This window comes from Mercenaria mercenaria, chromosome 17, assembly GCF_021730395.1.
Source record: "Mercenaria mercenaria strain notata chromosome 17, MADL_Memer_1, whole genome shotgun sequence".
Lineage (NCBI taxonomy): Eukaryota > Metazoa > Mollusca > Bivalvia > Venerida > Veneridae > Mercenaria > Mercenaria mercenaria.
In genome coordinates, this window is record NC_069377.1 from 31736477 (window position 1) to 31760035 (window position 23559).

Consider the following 23559-nt stretch of genomic DNA (forward strand, 5'->3'; position numbering starts at 1 on the left):
TTCGACAGACTATTTGCTACTTGGTTTACAAACTGACAAACTAAAATATCTTGTCTGTCAGTTTAAATACAATGTACAGAGTTTATGAGTTGTATAGTATCATAATAACAGAGAAAGACGAACAGTACTTAAAGGCTCATACTGCTTTTGTATAAAATGTGGCTGCCACATTTTCCGTTATGAACATTAATACACTAAAGCCATATCGGACAGTTTTCTATATGTAGGCAAAAAAATCCTACGGACAGAATTTCTTTAAACTTGTGTACTGACTGAGAGTCAAGTTTTAAACGAAAGTATTTGCCTATATACATATAGAAAACTGTTCGATATATCTTTAATATCTTGTTAAATCCTATTTCCGATAATGCTTTCTTTAACATATGTGAGGGTTACTGAATATACTAGAATGTTTTATTGATTCTATTGTTTTTATTACCTCCCTTTATCATGTTTATGGCTCTAACTATAACAGTTCATTTGCAATATTAAAAACAGTGTTTTCTAACTGTGTAATTACGCATTACATCTATTTGGAAAGCTGTTTAATCTGCTTTTAAGATAAAAAATTATTGTAATAAGTTTTATGGAGCTTTAAGGATATACAAAGTTCATAGCGTCCGATTCATCTGTAGCCAGGTGTTAATCAAACATTAAATAACAAATATATAGTAGTTAGATATCTGTTTGTTTAAGTGGATACGGAAACTTGTTTGCAGGATACCGTCAAAATGTCTGGTTAAGTAAAGAAATAAACTATAAATAACAAAGCGTGATAACAATTTTAACAATTTTCATCCCGTTTAGCGTGGAAACAATGGACAATAATATTCAGTGTACAAAGTAGATTGGCAATTTGTATCTGATAGGGATTATATCTCACTCATCATTCCTGATAATCACACAATTCTGTTGCGTTTCGTTTCTATGAAATGATATTAAATTCGAAACGCAGTTCGATATAAAACGAATATGTTTGGAAAATTCTGCATTGACAACAGGGGTGTGTAACGCGTTGTGCAAATGCGGATATTTGCTCTCATCTTATAATTTTTTTATAAGGAAAAGTGTTATAAACATTTAACTGTGTGTAAACAAATTCTCTGAAAGAAAATGCAAACGTCCCAACACCAGAGGACGAAATCGAATGCTTTTCGACATTATATCTGTTTCTTTTGGATCATAAAATCCATATGATGAAGAAATTGATTGTGTTTGCACTTAATTGTATTCACGCGGGAAAGCTATCCAGATTGCAGGTACCCTAACGTACCTGAGATACATTCCAGGGATTAACCATACCTATTTCAGATTGGGAGTTATCATATGACCATAACATAAAAACCAACAAAACAAGGAAACAGACGTGCTCGAAAAGATAAGTCACAATGAGCTTACTTTAGTAAAAGACTAAATTTTAGATAGATGATGAAAATTGTGTTTGAATACGGGGATGGGATCAAAAGTAATGCCACTCGCTATTGATAACCGCTATTTTTAGCGTGAGTACAAAATTCACGCCTTGCACGTGTTCCCCGTTGTAATAGCTTTCAATCGACGTATAAACTATACATGTAGACACAATATCTCGCTCACATTTGCATAAACCCTACTCGTAGCCGGTTAGGCAAAATGGTTGGTAAAAGTGTAAAAAATGCGAACGAAATTAGGTCTTACATTAAGACTTGCGCTTCACTCGGAATAGGTTCAAAGGACATTTATGCTGACATATGTTCTGTTTATGGTAGTAATGAAATGTCCTTTTCCACAGTTTGCAGATGGGTTAAGAAATTTTGTGCAGGCGTGGAATCTGTCAAAAATACGCCTAAAACTGGTCGACCTAAGTCTGAAAGTAGTCCAAGGATTGTTGAAAAACATCAAACAAATAGTACTTTCTGACGCAAGATATACTTCTCAGCAGATTGCGGACATGGTTGGCATTTCAAAAGCATCTGTGTCGCGCATTCTGCGAAATATTTTGAAATTGAAGAAGAAAAGTGCTAGGTGGGTCCTACATTTGCTCACTGATGAGCAAAAACGCACGCGCGTTAAGATGGCGCACAAGCTTTTGAAAAGGTTTCCAAGATACGATCAAAAAACATTTATGAATGTAGTAACAGGTGATGAGTCTTGGATACATTTCTTCGAACTGCATCAAAAAGTTAGTAACCGAGTATGGCTCATTAAAAATGCCTTAAGGCCTTGCACTGCCAAAAGGATTGCAAGTGTGAAAAAGGTTATGTATGCCATACTTTTCACTGCTAAAGGTCTCGCCATCCAGGTTCCTGTACCTAAAGGCAAGTCCATGAAAGCCAAGTTTTATAAGAAAAAGTTCTTAAAAAGCTTCTCAAGTATTTCCAGAAACGTCGACCAAAGACGGGTATCCGAGGCATCAATTTGTTACATGACAACGCCTCGAGTCACAAGGCTGGGATTGTGACGTCGCTTTTGAATGATCAGGGAGTATATGTTCTAGAACACCCACCCTATTCTCCGGATCTAGCCCTCTGTGGCTTTTTCCTTTTCCCTCGTCTCAAGAAAAAGTTTGCAGGCAGAAAATATACACCCCGCAAAAAGTTGGGGGCCGCCATATTTAATCTCCTTTGTGATATACCTGAAAAAGACTATCAGAAAGCTTTTAAGGATTGGATTAAAATATTATTGAGACGTTGTGTATCTGTCAAAGGAGATTACTTTGAAGGTTTGAAATAAAGATTTTCTTAATCCAACCTTTAGTTGTCATTTAACACCATTGGTTGCATTACTTTTGATCCCACCCTCGTACTTTTATGAGAAATATTTGATAGCCAAATAACAATTTATATGCCATTTTGGATATCATTCTGGCTGTCTTCTGACAGTCAAACATCTTTTCATGATCTCTTCACATGACAATTTAATCTCAGAAAGAAATATTTCAGTGTGGTATTCACTGCAATAACTAATAAAGTACGTATGACTAACGGGCCTATAGAAAAATGTGTCGGAGTTATAAATCACCCAGTAAATGTCATATGGAATCTTGACGGTGGAAAAGTATTCAAAATACACACAAATTGTGATAAATGTTTATTTCAAAGTCTGAACTAGCTCAGAAAATTGTCAGTGACCGTAACAATATGTGCAGAATGGTGCAGAAATATCCAGCTGATCTCTATGGATACGCGGACGACCACAAGATTGCGTTAAAAATTCAAGCGGGAAATTCTCAAAATGAGACAACTGTTCTTCAGCAACTCGACAGTTGTCTAAATGAAATCATAAAATGGATGACAACCTTCAAACTGAAAATGAATCAGTCTAAAACTGAAATTATTATGTATGGAACAAGACAAGAGTTAGCGAAATTGGACATAACAAGTGTAAACGTTGGTGGGTGTGACGTAAAATGCGTCGATCACGTCAGAGACCTAGGTGTAACTATGACCAATACACTCAACTTTGACCATCACATTCAGAAAAAGTGTCAGATAGCTCATGTACAGTTACGAAACCTTAGGGCTATACGGAAACATCTCACACAGAAGTCAACTGAATCATTAGTGCATGGATTGGTTCATTCTCACATTGACTTCTGCAACAGTTTATTTACAGAAATTCCAGCCTACCAAATCAATAAACTACAGCGAGTCCAAAATCATGCCGCTAGAGTAGTCAAGAATGCTTCCTATGAAAAACCAAGTACCGAACTTCTGAAAGAATTACACTGGCTTCCAGTTAAGGCTAGAGTCACATTCAAAGTTTTAGTAATAGTCTTCCGTGTCATCAATGGTACAGCTCCAGTATATCTGAGGGAAATGTTTGTACCTACTCGACAACGATACAGACTTCGCTCACAATGTGACACTAACTTTAACATCCCTAGACGGCGAACAAAACTAGCAGACAGATCTATGGCAGTCGTTGGTCCCAAATGGTGGAACGATCTGCCTAGCTATCTGAAAAACATTCAGTCTGAAGCCAGCTTTAGATCAAAACTGAAAACACATTTATTTAGGCAGTTTTATGAACAATGAGGGTGTCTTGTTAAAATACAAAATATTCAGAAGTGGTGTAAAATAGTATTTATATATGTCCAAATCTTTAAATCTAAGTTCTAGAATCCTGTTCATATTTTGTATGTATATATGTTAAATGTGTGTTATGTAATTGTAAAGCGCAATAGAATATTTTATAATTTTTGCGCTATATAAATGCCATGTATTTGTATTATTTGTATTTGTATTTGACATTAGAAATATCTGTTTACCATTTGTATATATTCATTAATATTTTGATATATTTGATTGCAGCAATACAACAAACAATTTTAAAGGTAAATATGCAGAACAAAATGAGTTCAAAATAAACACGCGGGTATAGACACACTCATACGGTTTTCGGCAGGAATAATTTCTCTTATGCATAGGGAGTAAACCTTTTTATCACCAGATTTATAGTAGTGACATTCATGTTGGTCAGCTTAAGTAAGATAAAGTAGCTTAAAGATAAAAATCAAAATTTAAAATAAGCAGTGCCGCCACTACAGTTTGTTTTTAATCTTGTTGTAACTTTCTTTATATATCCAAAATTAATGTTGTGATACTATATGTTTAAACTATTGTTCCTTATGCATATACATCAAGATATTACTCAGGACTGCCTACTAACCTGTTCCAGCAATAATTCTCTAATGCTCTTGTTCTCCTAAACATGCATCGGAGTGTATGGTTGAAACATATCTGCATGCTATACCGAAGTTGTTTATTTTGAACATGCACAATTGTCACACTATGTAATAGTATAATAATATAATAAACTGTCATTTGTTGTAGATGGAGATGGGAATATCCGGTTAGCCGTGTTACCGCCAAAACAATTCCCCGAAAGCTTTGCATCTACAACAAGTGGTATTTTAGCTTTCTTTCGAACCGTATTTACCAAGATGTGCAATAAATAAAGCAAAATGAAACATTTTTTGAAGCACTCTTTCTTATTTGAGCGTATTTAAACAAAGCGTGTCAGAGATATTAACGTCCGTAAACAGAAATGATGTCATGGCGTTTCAGAGACGCACAACAACAATATTCCGGTTCAAATTATTTGAATCTCATCACATTTTTACATAAACAATATAAAAGCAATGCATGAATAGTAAGTTGTCAATAACATCTGGCCTGGGTTTGCCGGCATGGATAAAATCACCGGAAACGCCAGTCCGGTGTTCAAGAACAAACAATTACAGACAAAGCAATATTGTTACATAGTATACATACGTCAAGAGGAAAATCGGGATAGATTTGAACCATTATTATTCTAAAAATGTAAGTGAATTTGATCTTTTTTCACTAGTAGATGCATGGTTAACAACAAAATCTAACTTAATACGAATTTTTGATTTAATTTATAAGATTGGTAAATAATATCACGACATATTGTCAAATTTATACCTAACATAAAATGAAGTAAACAATCTGAGAAAATATAAAAAACAGAATAGACGATTCCCCAATGCCACTTTATATAGTTTTTAACAGGAATATGTTTGTTAAAATACAGATAATTTTCTAAATCTGGTTATACATGAACAATTTATGTAACTAGTACTTTGATTTAAATCTGCATTCATGAGATAAAATTGCTCTAAAAGGGACAAGGGGATTTTGTTGTACAGTATTGAAATATCACTTTATAACATTGGCTTAAAGTTCTGCTAGGTACCTTCGAGCATTTTCCATTGTACATGTATCTATGTCCTGTATTAATATTTCTAAACTGGAGAGATCTAGTACCTAGCAAAAGAAACTATCCGTGGTATGCATTCTTTAGGAATCTGTAAGTTCGGTAAAAAAGAAGCGAAACTCAGAATTTTAAGCGATAGTACTTAATTTAAGTTTATAACTGTGTCAATGTAAACTGTCCCATGACTTTACATATTTTGTTTCATTCACCATTATATAATATGTACGACGATGGCTGTGAAAACAGAAAAGCCAATCACACTGCCGACAAACCTCACAGAATCAGCTGACGACTCTGAAAAAAAGATCTGTATACCTTGACAATTTTAGATATGCTCAGACAACAATTTTTCTAATTCCAACACTTGGGGTTTGGGTTGTTATGTCTTTCAAAAGATTGCATACTGCAATGAAAATTGGAAACTTTATTTATTGATTGTTTTACCTGTATTAAACACACAAAAAAAAAAAACGGTAACAATCGGTTGTATATTCATTTTGACCGTGAAAACTACAATAAGTCAAAAACCTGAGTGCAACCTGATGCTTGCTTCTGTGGGAAGTAGTGACATCGCAAGGATTTAATAATTTCGTATTTAAACTTACACCCGTCAAGAGCTAGAAAAACATCTATGCGGATATTGGAAGCTACTTTTATGTGTAAATTCTTAGGTTATCATATTTGTATAGACAGAGGCACTATAATATGAATTACACTTATTTCACACGTTCTAAATGTTTAACGTCATTAGGAATTTGCTGATTATAATACCTTGGATTTGCAGGTTACCTATTGTAACTATCATTTTTAAATGGATTTACGTGTAATTGTTCATTTTTATGTGTGTTTTTTTTTAAATAAAAAAAGATGTTATTCTTTTGTATTCATTTTCTTGAATCATATTTGGCAATGACAACAATAAAATAACAAACGAAATAAGAAAAGTTATCAAATGCATAACAAGTTGATAGATTTTTATTTAGAATTTAAAAGCCAAACTGTCAATTTTGCCAAAACTTGCGTACGGCGACTTTGTACCAGTACATTTAGCTAAGTTTTCTGTACACTGAGAAGGGACACAGGTGCAAAGTTTATTTAACAATGGCATTTGTAGCTGACAAAGCAACTTTAATGAACGAATATATGCATGGCAATAAGTTAAATATTTATTTATTCTTAGATTCGTGAGTTGGAAATCTTAGTTTATATTACTACTGAAGTAAAATTATATCAATTTGGTGTGAAAAAACATATTTGAACCTGCTGAACATTTAGCGCCAGCTTTCAGGTAACCAGCCGCACAAGAACATGCATCATCTATACACGCTGCGTTTTCCACGTGGTCTGTACAATCAACTGCGGCCGAGTCTGCAGCACACGCTGTGCCTAATACTAAAATAAGAGATTTTTATTCTTAAGTTGTATAAAATAGGTCACTAAAGATTGGTTCAAATAAATCGATATACACCTTAAAAGAGCTCACAAAATGTGATGTAATTCTTAAGCTGGTCAAGATCGTGTTGTTATATTTACACATTTGTGCAGATGAAAAAAAGAAAGACAAATGTATGCAAGCTTCGAATAAAATAACACATGTTATTAAAATGTCTTTATTGCTTTTCTTTTGATTACAAAAGCATTGTTCTGGGTCCGGTCCTTGTCAGTTTATTACTCGGGGACGGCTAATTTTTCTACCAAAAGATTTTAAATTTAAAAATGAAAGATATTACCTGCAGAACAAGTTGTGGAAGTTATTTTGTATCCATCAGCACATCCGCATGTATCGTCACTTTCGCAAGCAGAATTTGTTACTGCTGCACAGTCTGAATCAACTGAACAGGGGTCACTATTACCTAGAGAAAAACGTTAATCAGTTTCTAATATTTAGCGAAATATTTAGCAAAAGGGAAAATGAAAGAAAGAAAATATTGACATATGGTACAGAAATATACCACAATATGTTGCCGAATTAAATGTAACAACGAAAACGATTGTAAAATAAACGATCACATCATCGGTTAAATTAAGAAATCAAACAGCGATAAATGTTTATTATTTGCTGCAAATTTAATATAGATCTAAATCGACTAGTTTTCCTAGCACATGCTTCTATGTCCTTACCTTGACGGCAATCGTTGAAAAAGGAATTGGTATGACAAGCATACGATACACTCACAAACATTAAAAATTTCATAGATGTACAGGATGCTGTAGACTGGCTGACTAGATTAGATGAAAATGTTTCGCCTATATTTCTGAACTGGCTGACACACGAATTAAACACATTTAAAACTATTAGCAGCATTATCTCTAAACGTTTAATGAGGTGCGATTGGTCATTTCTGCACAACACTGTTGTATACTAAATCTCGAAGTAATAACTATATGATATTTTATCATCATAAAGGCTATATCCCAACTTTTATTGACACTCATGACGTCAAAGAATTTATCAAAACTAAACAATCATTCTCGCGCTAAATGTTGAACATTTAGCATGAGCAACATTATTTACTTCGAGTAGAGAACAAAGACATACAAAGAAAATACAGTTTGTAACGTTACTAAGTAAACGTTTATCACATTTTAAAGAGAATTCCTATAGTTTTTTTATGCGCATCTTTCTGCGCAGCCGACACTTTCTATGGAAAACTGAACTGAAGTCAACATTTGTTGAAACATGTTACAGACGATCTTAAATATGAAGAATCTTGAATGAAATAACATTTTTGATATTTTTTTTTCAGTAATCAAATGTTGATACTGGTTTATGTTGTATTGACAAGTATCATGCCTGACTGGTATCTTGCTATTTTTGTGGCTGTGTTTTCACATCGCATTTTAGTACAAAGACAGTGTTGTTCATATGATGTAAGATAATTGACTTAGTACTGATAAGACAATATCACCTTTCAGAATATTTAGTATTCAATTATAGAAAGAATTAAGAATTTTTAAAACTTTTTTTTAACTTATAGCACACATACATGTAATCAATTTGGCCAGGTTCGCGCCATTTTCCGTCCGAACAGGTGTTGTATTCTAGCGGTCTTAACATGAAATTTAGCCTGGTGACCCATACATTTTTAGCCATTTTTATGCTCGCAATACAATTATCTATACACAAGAAAAACAGGAAAGAATTCTATGAAAGAGTTTTTTCAGAATTAAAAAAAAGTCTTCACTATAGGTATTTTTCATTGAAAAAAGTTCACAAAAGTGAATATGAAACAAGATTTTTTTTTTCATTTGTACCAGTTATTGAAAGGATAGAGTATTATAAATATGACTATGATATCAAATAAGTATATAATAAAATCCGTAAAAAAGAAAAAAACCTCGTTGTGCTGTCTTGATGTATATTTTGGTTGGTATTTATAAAAAAGCAGAAAATTATGAAAATGTTGAAAACTCGCTGACAGTTTCTGCAACAGTAGGTGTGTTCAAAACTATTTGTCACAAAAACAAGCCTGGTGACCTATTGTTTTTATTTGTTCATTGTTTTCAGCACAAAGTTTCCTATCATGTATGTGAATTTAAAAAAATTATATAAAAGGAAAAAAACTATAGGAATTCTCTTTATGAGAAAAGACAAGTGAAAATGTGAATTTTCAAGTCCATCTTTCCATTTCATTATAACCTCTCTAAAACACCATGCCCGCAATCTATTGCAGTTATCCTTTAAAACGGCCTCTAATAGATTTAGTCATGCTTCTACAGTCAATTTCTGAGCGTTGTATTTCCTAATTAAGATTTTCGTTTTTCAAATACATCATAAAAAGAGACTGGATATAAATTCAACAAACTTTAATCAGAATTCACACCGTGGAGCTTTCGTATGGACTACAAATAAACAAGAACAGGCAAAGTCTTAATCCCATAGATATTCAGTTCTTGTGTCTTTTTTTAATGCATATTGGCCTATCGGAACACAGGCAGCTACATGCAAACTACAGTGTGTAAGTACTTAGAAAGTCAGATTTGAAATGTGACCTCTAGAGTATTGGCAATGATTTTTGATTTGATATAGTGACAAATAATAACAAAAAAACTTACCTGAGCTTATTTTACCTCCTGCCTGTTAATGCCGATTGTCAAGCAAGGGAGCTACAAGTACCATTTTTTCACATCTTTCGGTAAGACTCGGCCACAGTTCGAACCCCTCACCTCCCGCACTCAACGCCAAAACGTACCATGCTTTACGTAAGCAAGAGTTTAAATATTTAGAAAGGGTACATTTACTTATTTCTACTTATTTAATGACTTCATATAAAAATGAACACCTTTAGCAGTACATCCACCACTACCATCAGATTTGTAGGCTCCAATACAACCACACTGGTTATTACTTGTATCACAGGCAGCATTTGTTACTCCGGCGCAGTCTGTGTCTTTTGCACATGTATCACCTAGAACTGATAAATAATAAATCATGATTATACTTGAATAAATCATTTCAGATTGACTTCCAGTTTTAGAAAACCATACAGATAAAATAAAATCAGCAGATGTGTCCTTATATTAAACAAAGCGTCTACATATTAACAAGATCATATATGTCAGTATTGGATAACCTGATACCATAGCTCTTTTAGCAAGGTAGCCCGCTGAAAAATAACTCAGTCAAAAAATCTTTAAGTTTTAATCAAAACGTCTTTCATCTACCATTATATATATCATAAAAGGGAAAATAAATTTATAAATTTGAGACAATCGCATTAAAGCTAAGATTACTGTAGCAATTTTTTAATTGTTCAAAACGATTATCAAAATAAACAGCAATATTCAATGATGTGTACTTGTTAATTTCATCCACCGAAGCGTAAGCCACTCTATGTAAGCAACAATGTATTGATATTAAAAAAACATACATTTAGATTTTCAAGTCATTCTCTACTTAATTAATGACTTCATATGAAAATAAGCACCTTTAGCTGTACACCCCGTGCTACCGTCAGACTTGTAGGCTCCAATACAACCACACTGGTTTTTACTTGTATCACAGGCGGCATGTGTTACTCCACCGCAGTCTGTGTCTGCTGCACATGTATCACCTAGAACTGATAAATCATAAATCATGGTTATACTTGAATAAATCATTTCAGATTGACTTCCAAATTTAGAAAACCATATAGATAAAACGAAATCAGCAGATGTATCCTTATCTTAAAACAAAGCGTCGTCATGTTATCAAGAAGATCATATATGTCAGTATTGGATAACCTGATACCATAGCTCTTTTAGCAAGGTAGCCCGCTGAAAATAACTCAGTCAAAAAATCTTTAAGTTTTAATCAAAACGTCTTTCATCTACCATTATATATATCATAAAATAGAAATAAATTTGAAACAATCGCATTAAAGCTTAGTTTATTGTAGCTATTTGTTTATTTGTTCAAAACGATTATCAAAATAAACAGCAATATTCAATGATGTGTACTTGTTAATTTCATCCACCGAAGCGTAAGCCACTCTATGTAAGCAACAATGTATTGATATTAAACAAACATACATTTAGATTTTCAAGTTATTCTCTACTTAATTAATGACTTCATATGAAAATAAGCACCTTTAGCTGTACACCCCGTGCTACCGTCAGACTTGTAGGCTCCAATACAACCACACTGGTTTTTACTTGTATCACAGGCGGCATGTGTTACTCCACCGCAGTCTGTGTCTGCTGCACATGGATCACCTAGAACTGATAAATCATAAATCATGGTTAACTTGAATCAATGATTTCAGATTGACTTCCAATTTAACAAAACCATACAGATAAAACAAAATCAGCAGATGTGTCCTTATCTTAAAACAAAGCGTCTACATATTATCAAGAAGATCATATATGTCAGTATTGGATAACCTGATACCATAGCAAGGTATCCCTCTGAAAAATAATTCAGTCAAAAAAACAAAACTTTAAGTCTTAATCAAAATGTCGTCCATCTACTTATATACATATCATAAAATAGAAAATAAATTTGAAACAATCGCATTAAAGCTTAGTTTATTGTAGCTGTTTACTGATTTTATTCACTTGTTAAAACGATTATTAAAATAAACAGCAATATTCAATGATTTGTACTTGTTAATTGTATCCACCGAAACGTAAGCCACTCCATGTAAGCAACAATGTATTAATATTAAGAAAACGTACATTTAGATTTTAAGGCTAGTCTCTACTTAATTAATGACTTTATATAAAAATGAGCACCTTTAGCAGTACATCCACTACTACCATCAGACTTGTAGGCTCCAATACAAGCACACTGGTCATTACTTGTATCACAGGCAGCATGTGCTACTCCGCCGCAGTCTGTGTCTGCTGCACATGTATCGTCTAGAACTGATAAATCATAAATCTATTGGCTAACCTGATATTATAGCTCCTTTAGCAAGGTAATCACGTTGACTTATTTAAAAACATTTAAGTTCAATCAAAAGGTCTTCAATTTAACATTATTTATATCATAGTTTGTAATATTTATCAGAACAAAACATATTATGCTTAATTTTAAAACGAAGAATAAAATGTTTCTTAAACTTGAGTTGGGGATGTCTGATGTAGTGTCTCGGTTGGAACTGATATATCATAAATAATAGTTATAGTAGAATAAATCGTTTAGCATGACTAAATAATGAAATGAAATGAAAACCCAGTCATGCTAATATAACTAAATAGTACGTTGACTTTGATGAATAAGTAGTGAATTTTATTTGAATCTCCTATGTTGAAAACAAAATTATTATAATGTTTTTCTTGTTTAAGGCCGTTGATGTGATTCGTTTTTATGTCGCGGTTTTTGTTTAATTTTGAATCAATTCATACATTCAAAATGTAATTCTGCGAACTCGTATGCCTAATCATCCCAGCTTAACAAACTGTGAGAGAATGATCGTGGCATTGCATAAGTCTAAGTATTATTATGCAACATTTGGTTTGAAATACTTGAATTTTGTAGAAACATTATTTATGTTGAAGCGTGTAAATAATGAGAGAGTCTGCCAAATGAGTTTCGCTTGTTTATATCTTTTAGTTTGTTGGGTTACACAAGTATAAGTCATATGGCCACGTTCCAGCTTTGATGGTGGAGGAATACCCCAAATGCTCCTCCGTGCAGTATTTTATCACAAGTACACACCTGGGTAGAACCGCCGACCTTTGGCAAACCAGCTGGATGGCTTCCTCATCTGAAGACTTCAGCTCCCGGATGAGGCTCGAACCTACATCGGAAAGGTGCAAGTGATTTGAAGTCAGCGATCGTAACCACTCGGCCACGGAGGCCCCTCGCTTGTTGCTACTTGTCTCATCATACTCATGTTGATGAATTTGTTGATAAAAAAATGATTATAACAGTTATAGTCTACATTATTGCTAAAGCGGTTTCATTTTCGAATTCGAATAAATTCCTCAGTCTCTGTACCATTTTAATTTTAAGGTAACGTAAAATTGAAAGTATCTCATTATTGCTGTATTGTCTATTTTTCAGTAGCTGTTTGTTAAAACAATCATCAATTAAATTCTGTGTATTTGTTAACTAATCCGTCGAAACATATGCCACTCTATGTAAGCAACAGTTAATAAACATTAAGAAAGCGTACATTTAGATTTCTAAGTTATTTTCTACTTATTTAAGCAACTTCATATCACAATAAACACCTTTAGCAGTACATCCAGTGCTACCATCAAACTTGTAGTCTCCAGTGCAAGGGGAAGGACGTGAAATGATTGCACAATTACTTCCAGCGAACGAAATGGTTGCTAACTTGCAAACTGGCGGATATTTGTTAAAATTATCAGATGTTCGTTTTTTTATCAGGTAAGTGGGTTTCTATGATATTTTTAACTCTACGGATATGTGCATGCATCAGTTCTATGTCTACTTTACACTCGGTTTTGCTTTTCATCGTCGTAGATTTAGAAAAGTCGAAGTTATAGAAGGTATAAAATGGCCATGTGTATGTTTTGATATTTAAACGAGCTCATTTCTTGTCGATGTTTTAATTATCATGATCAAACTAGCCTGTTCTTGGGCACTCAAATGAGACAAAACAATTACGTGTGCAGGTTTTCAAGAAAACATTTAGTTCTGCATAGATGATTCTATACCCAAATAAATCTTGTTCAAGCTCTTTTTTGTTGCAAACTTGTACTTCAAGCAATTTTCGACGCAAACTTTTACTTGGAAAATAGTGTCTAACCCTCGGAACATGCCGCTTGTGTTACATGTACAAAATTTGTCTTGATTGGGGTTGTACATTTTGTGCAGCATCAAGCGGCACTTTGATGGTCTGATATAAAAATTTGTTTTGATAAAAACCTTGTCATATTTTCGTGAATATGTATACAGTGTAATGTAGGACTCACAATTGAATGCACTGTCTTTATTAAGATCTATAAGACGATCTCATTAAATAATAATTTGAAAACAATTTTAATGTCCTTTACATACGAGTTTCCATCATGCTAAGATATAAAATTGTAATTAAACTTTGCAAAAAAAAAAATGAAATAAACTATTTCCTCTCTAAGTTTCTTAAAGTTCAGATTTTCGTCAAGGAGACTTTTTCGCCATTAAAAACTCCAGAACGAAAATGTTTTGCAAAAGAATAAACGATAGACTGCCAAAATCTTAAGTGGTATTAATAAATCAGCGGAAACTACAAAAGAATGTTAAATTGTGGCAGCGAAAATCAATTGTAACAATTGATAGTGTACCTTCAGCAAGCCATCATACATATACCGGCTTTGATATCTAACAAACAGTAGGTGAATTTAATGAGGCGACGTTTGGTATGGGATGGGAAATATTCTACATCAAGTATTTCATTTAAATTGTTTAAAGATACCTTACAATGGTACCATTGCAAAACGATTTCAGAAATGAGGTATCTTGAAGAAACTAAAGAATTCTTTTAAACAGGCCAGAGATTACTGGGATGACAATTTGTCAGATTCATGCGTGGCTTTGTCCGTCAGGGGCTTGTTCAAGAAGGAAAAGCGATAGGTCAATACAATCCATTGTGATCTGACATCAATCGTCCTGTACCGTCAGACAGAGTATTAAACGATTTCAGACGAAAGTCGCATTTGGTAGTGATAAATTTGAACTAGTGATTCTTACAGAAAACATAGAAATGTCGGTTGAGTTTGGTGTTGTTTTTCTCCCATCAAACATAATTGTGAATGACGTATCTGTCATGGCTTTCCCATAATTTTCTATGTTTTCTGTTAGAATCCCTGGTTCTTATTTATCACTACCAAATGCATTTACCGATGGGCAAAAGCCATGCATGAAGCTGACAAATTGTCGTCACAATAATCTCTGGCCTGTCCAAAAGAATTATTAAGTTTAGAACACCTCACTTCAGAAATGGTTTTGCAATCGTACCAATGCAATGTATCTTTGAACAACGTAAATAAAATATTTGATGTAGAATATTTATCATCCAATCTTTTAGTTTCAACTGCTTCCTTTTTATAAATACCACTTAATGTTTGGAAAGTTTATCGCACATTATTTGTAAACAAATCGTCTAGGAGTTTTTAATAGCGAAAAACCCACGTGACTCTAGACAAAAATCTGCACTTCACTAATCTTTGAGTGGAAATAATGCATATCTTTTTTAAAATATACATATCCGGCTACTCTTCATGTGCCTTTTAATACACTTTCTTACATTTCATTTGCCAAATTTGAGGACCTTTTAACAGCTGGCATCTTCAAAATAAAATATGGAATACATTAAAATTGTTTTCAAATAAATATTTAACGCGATCGTTATATAGTTAAATAAAGTCAGTGCATTCAATTGTAAGTCGCGCAATATTCCCCCCAACTTGTTTCATTAAAATATGACATAGTTTTAAACATCAAAGGGCCGCCTGATGCTGCACAAAATATACAACACTGATCAGGTCATATTTTGTAAAGTAACACAATTAACATGTTCTGAGAGTTGGACGCATTTTTCCAAGTAAAAGTTTGCAACAAAAAAGAGCTTGAACAAGATACACCTGAGTATAAAATCATTTATTGAACATGCAGAACCAAACTTTTATGAAATTCTTTACAAGTAGTTGTTTTACCACGTCTTTGAGCCCAAGAACAGGCTAGTTTGATTATAATAATTAAAAGATCGGCTAGAAACATGACCATTTTATACCTTCAATTACATGTACGACGATGAAACGCGAATCCGAGAGTAATATAGACATAGAACTGATGAATGCACAATCATATCAACAGAGTTCGAAATACTATAGAAACCCACTTACCTGATAAAAAAGCAAACGAACCTGCGATAATTTCAGCAAATATCCGCCATTTTGCAAGTATCCTATCAAATCATTTAAGCACCATGTGAATTCCATCTGCATGTTCTAATTCTAATTAATACTGCTTCAAATCGCCGGTATCCCAACTATTCTAATATTAAGATCTGGACATCCTAATATCTCATAATCATAATGTAAAACTGTAAACGAGGATAACGACTAAATTCAATTGAGCTCCTAGTTAACGAAATACTGACATTTGAAATTGAATCGTGGAGGAAGACAATTCGAAAAAATCCTCGATTCACAGGTGATAACTTACAACACACTGGAATGTACTTAATGCTTTAATAGTTTAAAAGATATCATAGAATATAAAAGTACATCGTTTGTCATTTCATTTCAATTTGGCTTTTTTCCATGAAGGAGTGAAATTGAATATTTCTCTTACTTACGGTCTACAAACAAATTTACTTTTCACAAGCCTCAATGTCATATCAACGTTCAGAGTAGCAATCATATGATATGATATATACACTAAAATTGCTTACGTTTGGTAAGCATTATCTATGATGGTGAATATTTTCTTTTTCTCGTGGAGAAGTTATCAGTCTCAGAAAACGGAAGTGTTGAAATATAACAGGTGTATATTGAAAAGTTAACGCAGCTGTACCGGCAACAAGAATATGTATGTTCAAACTAATAAAGAATTGACTGACTTACCCTTTTGTACGCATGCACCTCCATTTTCTTTATATGCTCCTGCACAAACACAGTTACCATCGTTATCACCTCCTGTGTCTCCTTCTTTTGCACAAATGGCATTATCGTCCCCACCTTGTGCAGATTTACATGCTGCATCATTCGCACATGTTGTCGGGAGAGCTTGCGTAAAATAGATAATTGTCAGACCGATATTGCATTAATTTTAATATTTTGATTGTTTGAATATTCGCTAACATCTCGAAATTCTAGCAAAACTTTAAGTCTTATAGAATAACAAAACAACAGTGATGTTTTTAGTTCCTTTAGTTTAGTTTATTTTATCCTAATTTGTTTTAGCCCGATTGTGATGAAAGCTTCAAGCTTATTGGAACCACTCGCGAGTCCGCTTCCTGGAAAAAACCAGTACTGGTGTCATATGAGAAGTCATGGTCGTGACCCCATTGGGGCTCGAACCCACAACCCCTGGATTGAGCGGCCTACACCTTATCCACTAGACCACCGCTTTCGTTTGGAATCTATTCAATGTTATTTCCGCATAAGAAGGGGCTTGGGGATGACGGGTTACCTTTAATGAACAAATTTGATCAAACCGAGTATTCTATTTTTCTCGGTTGCGTTTTAAAGTCCCATTATTTCTCTGAAATAGCATTATTTTCCTTACAAAGAAAACCACGAAACTATGTTGACACAATTTTACTTTTTTTCTTTTGTTTTTAATGATTTTTTAATCTTGAGATTAGTTCGTTAAAAGAATATAAAAATAATTAAAAAATTAAAACAAAAACATTGTCTACAGCTGGGAACAAACCCGCAGCCCTGACAAAAACATAATATTCCGAACCAGCGCCTAAGCTATCTCAGCCACCGCGGCAGTTTTTGAGTGAGTATTTTTATTATAACAACTGATTATATCGTCTGTCTATTGGATCGAGCACCAAATGTTTGCTCTGTCCGATAACTCAAACCCTTATGCGGCATGTTGTTAACTATCATGATGCAAGCAAGGTACATAGCCATTGAACAGTAACTATATCTTAAATACCACGCGTTTTACGTAAAAGCACAACAAATTCGCAAAGAACTTACTGAAGACATTTTCTTCTGTTTACGAGTGTTTACTGAGTCATCGATATTGGGTACGCACTTTTCATTTGCACAAATTAACGTTCGCGTCACGGAGGCAATCAGTACTTGATGGAAATCGGTTCGGCGAAAATAAACACAAGTCTGTATGAATAGGTAGGTAGTCAACCTATTGTTGTGCAGTTGAACAGGACTTCTAAAACCATCATGTACACACGACCGGACATTAATTTTATGCACTAAAATCTCTTTTTTTGGAGAAATAATGGGACTTTAAGCTTTAAGCTTTCAAAGGATCTTCTATTAGATTTGATTGCAATCATAACAACATTACACATTTGTAACTATCGCGAGAACAATAGTTCAGTATTTGCTACAATAAGGAGAAGAGGTCTTTGTAATAATGATTATCAAACATTTTCTTCAACTATACTTGCTTAAATTCTGAATTTAAACCAATGAAATTACTAAATGTGAACATATACAATAAAACTGTCTAATGATAAGAAATGATGACTACATTTTATACACACATATTATACAATGGAAACATTGTACTGCTTTCATTCTAAAGATTCTAGTAAATATTTTCTTATTGTGGCAAACAGCCGTTGATATGCAAATGGTTTACTGTTGCCAGATGTTATTTCTCTGAATTACTTGGTTTTACAGAAAAATAATTTGTTCGATTTCTGTTGACAAGAACATTATTGTTTATAAAATAACTCACCTGCCTCGGACATATACACAACAGCAAATACAACTGTTACAGTAGTTACCAGACCAATCTGTGTAGTCGGAAGCTTAAAAAAACAAAACAATATGAGAGCACAGGTGCTTGAAGCTCTATCAACGAAATATATGTGCAGGTTAGATCTCTTGAAGAGATCGTAGATCTCTGAAAGAGATCCAGGTTGGCAACTTTGTGCCTCGATTCGATTTTTTAAACGGCGATTTTGAAGGCAAATGACGTTTGATTTTTGTCCATGATACACCATTCCAAAGAGAAAAAAATAACTTGTTTACGTACTTATATGTCTAGGACTCGTATAGAATACACATTTTGCATCACTTATTACCGGTGGTTACCTATTACCGGTGCAATCCGAAAATCTCGAATATTTACTTCCTGAAGAGCACTTCCGGAATCCTTTGTTTACAAAATTACATGACTATTCGTCAAGTGTATCTTCTGTGAAATATGTCCTTCCTAAGGGTAAGTTACTTATTTATTCTATATGAATTGATAGAAAATAAGTTTTTCCAGTGTACTTTACTGATAAACTTCAATAACACTCGATGAATTATGAATAATTCCCCAGAAAATAAGTGACAGAAGGAGTTTCCTCTTGTAAATGACGTCATCAAGCACTGCCTCACACATGCGCTTTTTGGCGCCCTTTTTGATGAACAATACTACTGGACTAAACTTCCGACTTTTCATTGTTAAGAACTGAGTAAGAAATCAAATTTCATTCAATATTGTGTGCATGTTATGCATGTGGTAAGGTTTTTTGTTTATTTCATTACAGTTACAAGCTAAAGTGTGATAAGTGTGGTCATTGGACACACCTGAAATACTGCTGTGCTGTGAAGTTTTTAAGGAGGCATGATGAGTTCTTTGAGCCACCACTGAATGTGATAATTCTGGTTTATCTGTGATTTTGACAAAAATGTGACAAAGTGCTGTTTGTGATATTATTCATTTATTTTATTCATGTTATATGTTATAATATACTGTTCTTCTCTACAGCAGATTAAATAATCCAGTAGCCAGAACTTTAAGCTGTGTTTACTTGTTATTTTTGTGTTTCTGGATGGAAGTTTAATGCAGTAGCATTATTTCCCACAATTCCACCGGTAATAGGTAACTGTAAACATCCAAGATGGCGACCATGGTAGGTCAAAACATGACCTATTATTGACGATAATTCTGTTCCGAGCTGAATAAAATTAACTTTTAATGAAAAGAAAATACTTTTTTCTTGAAAATGAGTTTAATTTTTTTAAACATATGAATCAAATGTCATGTATTGTGGAATATCAATCATTAATACACCGGTATTTGGTACATCCATAAAATGTTCTGGTATTCGGCCATTCCGTATCCAACTTCCGGTCAGTCGGAGAGAATGTATCGCTTAGCAACAAATTAAGAATCTTTCATCCCAAAATGTCTAAGAACAAGGACGAGCAATGGTTCAACCGTTCGTAAAAATCGGACATAGCGTCATTTATACTGGTCGTTGTGGAACAGAAAGAACATTTTTGCTACCCCTGGTTTGAAACATACAGGAATTTGAAAGTGTAAACTGTACAGTACCTGACACATTTTAGAAGCTGAATGTCCGATTTCCAAAGTTAACTCGAATATATGTTTCACGAAATCTCCAATAACATAGTTATTTCCAAAGTCCATTTATCACATTTTATCGCAACTGACATTATAAACATGGCTGCAACTATTTCCAAGTACTATGTATGTGACGTCATTTGTTATCTACGTCAGTAATGAAATGAAATCATTGAGGCCCGTCAAGTGTTTATTATTCAGTTTTGTGTATCGTGTGAAAGAAAGTTGATGCTCTGGAAATTATCGTTACTCATACCGCTGGAATGCATAGCACTGAATTACTTCTTGGATAAATTAACAAGAAATTAGAAAAAAACATTTAATAATTGGAGAGCATAATTATGTAAATGTCATGGTGAAAAATATATAACAGCGACTCAGGCGCGTAGCTGGTACCTTTTTCATAGTACGCAGGCGTGGTAAAGAGGGTATAGGTGTATTGTCTTTGCATGAAGATCACTTTTCCCTAAAATTAGTCGAATTTTTCCATGCTCGCAAATATAATTTAAACAGCCGTACAAAATCGTATGTTAATAAATGAATGGTACCGATTTCATTATCCGATGCCGACGTAAATTATCATCATCATCCATATCAAGGACATATCTGACTCAGGTATTTCAATATATTTGCGAAGCACTAGCCGATTCGGAAACGTTTTTTTTTCAAGAAAAATAGTAAGTCGCTAAGAAAACCCACATCATATAATTATGGGAAGTCACTAATGTCGCACACAATCATTTTTACCGCAGTATTACGCAGAAGTTTTATGTGCTAACACGTGGCCTAACATGGATTTGAACTATTAAACTGTTGCACATGCGGTGTCGAATTGTTCTTTTAAATCGCTTATGTATCAATGCAAATCGCGAACATCAATTTCTTTAAAATACTTGAATGATTTATGTTGAGCATGATAAAAAACAAAAGCCACGTGTTCATTTGATTTGCAAGGTGAACTTACCTTCTATTAGTTTCAAATCATATTTTGCCTCCATATTAAAGCAAATGATAGATAGACCTATCATAAATAAATGCATTTTTGCAGTTTAAAATATTAATGACAAAGCCAGCATCGTAAAAAGATTTTTTTTAAACTTATTTTACGTTGAAGTAAAAAAAAATGTGACTTGCGAAATATTTCATTTCTTTCCCTAAACATAACCTGCCTAAATTATTTCCGTTATATGTTAAATAGTATGTGGCCTAAAAGATCTCAAGTTGTTACTTTCGACTTTAGCCATTTAAAGGCAGTGACCTCGAGATTTTCGCTTTAAGTTTGGTCATATTTTGAACATCAGAACACGAGTTTTTGTTTCTAATCTGTCTTAAAATGCTAAATCAAGAGAGAGAGTGAGAGAAAACATCCTCGAGTTGGGAATCAAACCCGGGCCGCCGCGGCAATAAAAATTTTCCTGCGGTCTTGACCAATACACCATGGAGGAATATGCACGAACGGTCGTTAAATAAATGTAAAGCTTTTATGATTATGGCTGTTAACCTCCAGAAGATTTGATAATTATAGGTGGTGGGGGTTAGTGGAAAATTCATAATTATGGGTAGTGGGGTTGGAGGAAAATTAAAAATCATGTGTAGCGGGGTTGGAGGAAAATAAAAAAAATATGGGTGTTTTTTGTTTTTTAAAAAGTGCCTTCCGACAACCCCCCTCCCCAATACAATTAATTCTGGAACTGCCCTAACTATTGGTTGGCGCATAGGTTATTGAAACCAACCAATAACATTCAATGTTAATCTATATCGTTTAGAGAAACGTTTTCGTTAGACGTATATTAAGATTTACAAACCAACAAAGTATGATTTGTATTGAAAGTTTAGCGATCAAACATTAAGTATTGTAAATACATTTTAATATAACAGCAATGAATACGGTAAAATTGAAAATGATACATAGATCTACTAAAATGCTAGGTTTCCGTCGTCGCTCATCTCGATAAAATAAGCATACAGCAGAACCTCTTCATCCCAAGGCTGTTATGACGTCACGAACATTACGTCACAGTTCCTTGAAACCGTTGGAGATTTCCAAAGTAAATAAAAGTTTTATTGACTGTATTCAGCTCGGATGGTTTACAAACTGGCGTTTTATAATCCTTTAATCACCATTGTTGTTCGATACGAATTGTTATCGGTGAATTTAGGATTTTCTCAGAAGTGATTCACCTCGAATTTTAAAACCGGAAGCTGGAGAAGGTATGGCGGAATACCAGTACGGCAATTTCAATAGTGTAAGATAACGAATGAAATGAACGACTTGGGTATGTTTCTTACTAGATGTGCTCAGCGTCCCGTAAGAGGAATGATTATTTTACTATTTGAAAGGGTGTTTTCATTGTTAGTTGACATGTGGTTCGATTTATCAGTCGATAAAAATTGATAAAAAAAGACAAGATTTACTTGCCAACCTGTACTATTTCATAGTATATTAGGTGGGTGGGATATGGTAATGCATATAATTATTGATAGAGCTTCAAGCGCCTGTGATGAGAGTTATCCTCAAGATTAAAGATGTTTATTTTATAGCAAGTAATATACATTTAGAAGACGCGTTAGATATAGACTGCCGTTAATTATTTAACTTTTCATGAAGTCGCCAACCATTGAGTAGAGAGATTTAGTCATAAGATAACAAGTTGGTAGGAGAGTAAAATTATCAAGTTTTTTAATTTATAATGACTAGTCCATATGCGTAGCAACCTTTTCAGACTGTGTTCAATACTAGTTTCACCAATTAAATTTGTATTTATAACTGTTAAATACATGTAGTTTTCATGTTTGTTGTTTCGTGTCTACATTAACGTATGTTATCACTGTCAACCAACAAATTAACAAACTCTTTGTAGCCTTGGCGTTTGATCATGGAAGTGCATCTTACACATGACAGGTCGCCTTGTTATTGTAAATGTTTGTACAAAGTAATATTACCCAAAATTATGAAAGCATCTTCTCCCTGTTCTGTTACTCTTGGAAAACATTTCATCTAAACCATGTAGGTCTAGGAAATTTGACTTTGTCTGCCTCAAGGTACAGATGGGATTATTTTACAACACCAATAGAAAACATTTTTTTCCAAAGGGTTGATTGTGGTTCATCTACTAGAAGTTTGTTCTCCGCAAATAATCGACAACTTTTACACAAGAGGTGGATAATGCATGACTTAATAAGATTATGAGCTCTATGTTAGTACAGAAATAACCGGATTCATTTTCATTTCGATAAGATCTCTTGACGATACGATATAATATTTTCCTGGCTGGTATAAATATATGTTCGATTAAAACTATTTGAGTCGAATGGCTTTAAATAGTCATACCGTTTTTGATTTATGAGATAAAATCAGGTGCAAAACCAAAAGCGAACACTACTGCTGAAAATATCGA

The 23559-nt window shown here is 33.7% G+C and overlaps 1 protein-coding gene across 3 annotated transcripts; it reads right to left on the minus strand.

The window, feature by feature from the left end:
• Positions 1-5458: 5458 nt before the first annotated feature.
• On the minus strand, positions 5459-20540 carry LOC128549885 (cell death abnormality protein 1-like). 3 transcript variants are annotated; one of them, XM_053527586.1, is made up of 10 exons: positions 20132-20472; positions 18539-18611; positions 16723-16884; positions 11935-12066; positions 11290-11421; positions 10650-10781; positions 10005-10136; positions 7452-7574; positions 6982-7113; positions 5459-6015 (listed from the first exon to the last, which is right to left on the minus strand). In XM_053527586.1, exons 1-10 carry the CDS (start codon positions 20225-20227, stop codon positions 5933-5935), a joined length of 1197 nt encoding a protein of 398 aa, XP_053383561.1. In that variant the 5' UTR covers positions 20228-20472; the 3' UTR covers positions 5459-5932. The 3 variants fall into 3 exon arrangements, with proteins under 3 accessions (XP_053383561.1, XP_053383562.1, XP_053383563.1); XM_053527587.1 differs by lacking the exon at positions 11935-12066 and having other exon boundaries at positions 20132-20540; XM_053527588.1 differs by lacking the exon at positions 10005-10136 and having other exon boundaries at positions 20132-20539.
• Between the last annotated feature and the right edge of the window lie 3019 nt (positions 20541-23559).

Excerpts from the sequence above, each read along its gene's own strand:
- LOC128549885 (XM_053527586.1), bottom strand. The coding sequence starts at position 20,227 with ATGGACTTTGGAAATAACTATGTTATTGGAGATTTCGTGAAACATATA. Across the intron at positions 16,885-18,538 it reads TGTGTATATGTCCGAGGCAG|CTCTCCCGACAACATGTGCG; the intron begins GTGAGTTATTTT and ends ATTTTACGCAAG. Across the intron at positions 7,575-10,004 it reads TGGTGGATGTACTGCTAAAG|GTAATAGTGACCCCTGTTCA; the intron begins GTGTTCATTTTT and ends GTTTTTCTCTAG.